The sequence below is a fragment of the Xyrauchen texanus genome, chromosome 47, assembly GCF_025860055.1.
Source record: "Xyrauchen texanus isolate HMW12.3.18 chromosome 47, RBS_HiC_50CHRs, whole genome shotgun sequence".
In the NCBI taxonomy this organism is placed as follows: Eukaryota; Metazoa; Chordata; class Actinopteri; order Cypriniformes; family Catostomidae; genus Xyrauchen; species Xyrauchen texanus.
This window is the reverse complement of record NC_068322.1, coordinates 3,264,783-3,270,782: the sequence shown is the minus strand read 5'-3', so window position 1 is coordinate 3,270,782 and position 6,000 is coordinate 3,264,783. Positions and strand designations below refer to the sequence as shown.

The 6,000-nt window shown below is 32.2% G+C and overlaps 1 protein-coding gene across 2 annotated transcripts in view; it reads left to right on the top strand.

Annotated features, from left to right (window-relative positions):
• The first annotated feature begins 2,102 nt into the window (after window positions 1–2,102).
• Window positions 2,103–6,000, top strand: part of LOC127639291 (protein bicaudal D homolog 1-like) — a 43,669-nt gene continuing 39,771 nt past the window's right edge. For both annotated transcript variants that reach the window (XM_052121227.1, XM_052121226.1), the window contains exon 1: window positions 2,103–2,639. In XM_052121227.1, coding sequence (XP_051977187.1) covers window positions 2,415–2,639 — 225 coding nt within the window. In that variant the 5' untranslated portion in view covers window positions 2,103–2,414. The remainder of the gene's footprint in view (window positions 2,640–6,000) is intronic.

Here is a 6,000-nt window from a genome sequence, read left to right as displayed (position 1 = left end):
AATATCTTCAACAACCAACCTTCATATAAATACAAATTATTGTTTGTTCATGTTTGGCATATAAATAAAAAATGTGCATATTAACTTCTTTGGAGTCTGAATGGGGGTCAATCCGTAATGTAAAATACTTACTGCTTCAAAAGTATAGCCGCAAGATGTAAACAATATGTGTTAACATGATTTTAGTGTGATAAAATCACTTATTAACCTTTTCTGTGTAAAGTTATATCCAATTTTACAACTTTGTTGCCATGACGATGTAATATCAACAAACCTTTAAACCCTAAAAAAAAAACTGTAAAACTTTACAGCTCAAATAATACATGAGTTTTGACAGAAGAATTAATGTAAGTGCTTGTTTTTATAATAATTAACTTCATATTTCTGCTTTTAAACTCTCCAAAAATTGGCCCCATTCACTTCCGTTGTAAGTGCCTCACTGTACCCTCGATTTTGCTTCTATTTTATTTATTTTTTAAAGGAGGGAGGAGTTGAAATCAATTTTTGTGGTAATCAACATTATGCCTCACATGCTGTCTATTGAGCTTAACTTATTTTAAACCTAGAATATTCCTTTAATATGTCCCTAATTCCTGCTAAATAACATCAATGTCTTTGATAACGCTGAAATTGCTGTCCATTTTGTGATATTTTCTGTCAAATTAAGTTTCTTTGTCAGACGGTAAACAACTAAATAAAGTATGAGGGAAGCGGCCCGCCTTTTATTAGCCAATCAGAAACGCCGTTGGCCTGTCAATCATTTTGCTCGTTCGGGTTTATTGATATCTGATTGGCTGATATGTCTTTGGCGAGGTCTTCGAAGAAATGGTGTTTGATTGAAGTTAGCAAAACGGCTGGAAATCACCTTTAAAAAAAGTGTTTTGCTGATGTGTATAATGCTCATAAGAATAGAAAATAAATAAGCATAATTAATAACAATTCTGTCTCCTCATTCTAGCCGAACAAGTTCTTTGGTCTGTACATAAAAAAGGTTTATAGACATCTTGGCCATATCTGTCCATATGGTCCTAGTAATGCAAGATAATGTTCTTTGGGTTGTTACAGGGTGTTCACTAACCTGGACACTTTAACACAGTCATGTTTATTTTTACAGCAGCGGCCTTACCTTGACATTATTACTCTTCCAAAAGTTCAACTTTTCACCTTTGCGTTTATCGGACTTTATAGCCTCCGACCAATAAAGTAATGTCTTGATTATCTCTGTCTTATCAGGGCAACCTTCTGACTGTGACAGAAAACGCTTGTATTTAATTATTTTTTTTTTTTTTTTTTTTTTTTGCAGGATTAATTAATTTTGCTGACTGATATACGCAAATGTTGGATCTCAGATTTTTATTTTTATTTATTTAAGCAAAAAACACGAGAGTGAGTGGTGCTTTGAAATCGTGTCATGGATGTTATTATCGTAATGTTACTACACATGTCACAATATGTGTACATGTATAATTAATATACAGTCTAATATACAATATTATCTGGTGTGCAAAATTATTGACAGTTTTCAAACGAGCATTTTAGGAGTCTTCTGCCCTCTTGTGGTACTTTAGAGAAAGGACTGCGACTGCCTAAACAGATTGCCGTCTTTGAAGGGTTTGTTTAATCAGGTTTGCCCCAAACATAAATAAATAAATACATTAATTTAGGTTTTGTTTTTGTTATTATTATTATTATTATTTATTCCCTAAATTCAAATTGTATTTGATTGATTAAAATTGCACATATGCATGAATTCTTGTGAAAAATTCTATAATGGTAAATTTAAATTTAAACTGCTTTTCTCATGAATATTAATGACGTAACGTGACGTTTGTCAAGCAGGCCTAACTAATTAGCTGAAAAGATGACGGTAAGCCTGTGCTTTTCATTAACATGATTTATTTTATAATTGTATATCTTTGTGTTATATTTCACTAAAAATAACGAATCCTACTATATGCGGCTTATGAATATTAACTACATCAAGTGACTGGGCGCTCCCGGAAGGTTACCAAGCAGCGTCAGCGCTACAAATTTCATATTCATGAGCTCGCGAAGAGATGCTGCAGGATGTGCTGACGTCACAGACAGGAGGAGACGGCCGAAGTGAGTTAGGACACTTTTCTCCATCCTAGAGATGGCGTCCCAATACCCATGATTAAGCAGAAAAAGAAGCGAAAGAAAGGATGCGAGACACTTCATTTCAACCCTCTTTTCTGGACCGCGATGTTTATTCTTCGTTCGAAATGAGTTAGGATTTATATTATTTCTTTTTGAGTCATTCATATGTCTGGATCATTGACTTTCTACTGGAGGTTCGGATAAGGTGTTGGTGCCTCCTCTCCATCCATCCATCCATCCATTCATCCATCCATCTAACGCAGGGACGGGGTGAGGAAGGTGGAGGGGCCGCGGCGATGGCTGCTGGGGGAGGTGGAGGAGGATGCGGGGAATCGGTGGATCATTACCGGGAGGAGGTGGATCGGCTGACCCGCGAGCTCGTGGAGGCGAACCGGGAGAAAGTCCGGGCGGCGGAGTGCGGTCTGGTGGTGCTGGAGGAAAACCAGACCCTCAAACAGCAGTATGCGGAGCTGGAGGCCGAGCAGGAGACCTTAAGACAGGAGCTGGAGCAACTGCACGAGGTACACACACACCTTATTCTGCCCTTATTCTTTGGGGACCTTAACCATATGCCTATGTTATGCTATGCTATGCTATGCTATGTCATGTTGTTGCAACAAATCTATAAGAACAATGGGTGATATACAAAAAGTGTGTAGAACAGAACAGAGTAGAATAGAATAGATCTACAAGAACAAGTGTGTAGAATAGAATAGCACAGAACAGAATAATATAGAATAGAATCTGGCAAAAAATCTAACAGAACAAGGGTGACACGCGTGTATAGAAGAGAACTGAGTAAATTAGAATAGACTGAATAGAGTAATAGAATAGAATAGCACGGCACAGAATAATGTAGAATAGAATATTGTGAAATATCTATAAAAACAAGGGTGAAATACAAGTGTGTAGAATAGAACAGATTAGAATTTTAGAATGGCATATAATTGAATAATTTAGAAAAGAAAATAATACTGCAAAAAATCTATAAGAACAAGTGTGACATACAAGAAGTTTGAAGAAGAGAACTGAGTAGAAAATAATAGAATAGTGGAATAGAATAGCACAGATTGGAATTAAGTACAATAGAGTAGAATATTGCCAAAAATATATAAAAACATGGGGGACATACAACTGTTTAGAATAGAATAGAAAATAATAGAATAGTAGGAGAGAATAGCACAGAAAAGAATAAATTAGAATATAATGGAATATTGGCCAAAAAGTCTATAAGAACAATGATGACACATGAGAAGTGTGTAGAATAAAACAGAAAAGAATAGAATAATAGAATGGAATAGCATAGAATAAATAGAATGGAATAGAATATTGTCAAAAATCAATAAGAACAAGTGTGACATACAAGAAGTTTGAAGAAGAGAACTGAGTAGAAAATAATAGAATAGTGGAATAGAATAGCACAGATTGGAATTAAGTACAATAGAGTAGAATATTGCCAAAAATATATAAAAACATGGGGGACATACAACTGTTTAGAATAGAATAGAAAATAATAGAATAGTAGGAGAGAATAGCACAGAAAAGAATAAATTAGAATATAATGGAATATTGGCCAAAAAGTCTATAAGAACAATGATGACACATGAGAAGTGTGTAGAATAAAATAGAAAAGAATAGAATAATAGAATGGAATAGCATAGAATAAATAGAATGGAATAGAATATTGTCAAAAATCTATAAGAACAATGATGACACATGAGAAGTGTGTAGAATAAAACAGAAAAGAATAGAATAATAGAATGGAATAGCATAGAATAAATAGAATGGAATAGAATATTGTCAAAAATCTATAAGAACAATGATGACACATGAGAAGTGTGTAGAATAAAACAGAGTAGAATAAAATAGAAAAGAATAGAATTGTAGAATGGAATAGCATAGAATAAATAGAATGGAATAGAATATTGTCAAAAATCAATAAGAACAAGGGTGACATACAAGAATTGTGTAGAATAGAACGAAGTAGAATAAAATAGAACAGAAGAGAACAGTAGAATCAAATAGAATAGCACAGAACATAATGAAGTTGAATCAAATAGAATATTGCCAAACATCTATAAGAACAATGATGACACATGAGAAGTGTGTAGAATAAAACAGAGTAGAATAAAATAGAAAAGAATAGAATAGTAGAATGGAATAGCATAGAATAAATAGAATAAAATAGAATATTGTCAAAAATCAATATGAACATGGGTGACATAAAAGAATTGTGTAGAATTGAACGAAGTAGAATAAAATAGAATAGAAGCTATTAGTAGAATCAAATAGAATAGCATGGAACATAATGAAGTAGAATAAAATAGAATATTTCCAAAAATCAATAAGAACAAGGGTGACGTACAAGAAGTGTGTAGAAGAGAACTGAGCAGAATAGAATAGCGCAGAACATAATGAAGTTAAATAGAGTAGAATATTGCCAAAAATCTATAAGAACAATGATGACACATGAGAAGTGTGTAGAATAAAACAGAGTAGAATAAAATAGAAAAGAATAGAGTAGTAGAATGGAATAGCATAGAATAAATAGAATAAAATAGAATATTGTCAAAAATCAATATGAACATGGGTGACATAAAAGAATTGTGTAGAATTGAACGAAGTAGAATAAAATAGAATAGAAGCTATTAGTAGAATCAAATAGAATAGCATGGAACATAATGAAGTAGAATAAAATAGAATATTGCCAAAAATCAATAAGAACAATGATGACACATGAGAAGTGTGTAGAATAAAACAGAGTAGAATAAAATAGAAAAGAATAGTATAGTAGAATGGTATAGCATAGAATAAATAGAATGGAATAGAATATTGTCAAAAATCAATAAGAACAAGGGTGACATACAGGAAGTGTGTAGAATAGAACTAATTAGAATCAAATATAACAGAAGAGAATAGTAGAATCAAATAGAATAGCACAGAACATAATGAAGTAGAATAAAATAGAATATTTCCAAAAATCAATAAGAACAAGGGTGACGTACAAGAAGTGTGTAGAAGAGAACTGAGCAGAATAGAATAGCGCAGAACATAATGAAGTTAAATAGAGTAGAATATTGCCAAAAATCTATAAGAACAATGATGACACATGAGAAGTGTGTAGAATAAAACAGAGTAGAATAAAATAGAAAAGAATAGAATTGTAGAATGGAATAGCATAGAATAAATAGAATGGAATAGAATATTGTCAAAAATCAATAAGAACAAGGGTGACATACAGGAAGTGTATAGAATAGAACTAATTAGAATCAAATGTAACAGAAGAGAATAGTAGAATCAAATAGAATAGCACAGAACGTAATGGAATAGAATAAAATATAATATTACCAAAAATCAATAAGAACAAGGGTGACGTACAAGAAGTGTGTAGAATAGAATAGAACAGAATAGAAAAGTTGGATAGAATAGTACAGAAATCTATAAGAACAAGGACAAGTGTGTATCTTTTCTACTAGTACATTAACTACATGAAAATGAATAAAATAAACAAATTTAATAGAATAGAATAGAGTATAGAATACTGCCAAAAATGAGCAAGGACGACAAACACTAAATTAAAGCAACTATATCAGTTGTAAAGAATACATACAAAGAAAAAACAAACAATACTCAAACCTTGAGCAGTATTGAAGAGTATAATAGAAATATATTAGCCATTGCAATGGATGATGATTCATTGATTATCAAATTTATTTTCTTTCTTTTATCATTTTTAATATCCAACAGGTTTTGAACTAAGCCAGATATTTTGTGCAAATGTTCGAATAAAAATGGTTTTGCAACAATTTATTTGTGAACAGCATTAATTCGAATGCTGCTGTGTTACTGTAACATCCTTGCACTTATACCATAAACATTTCA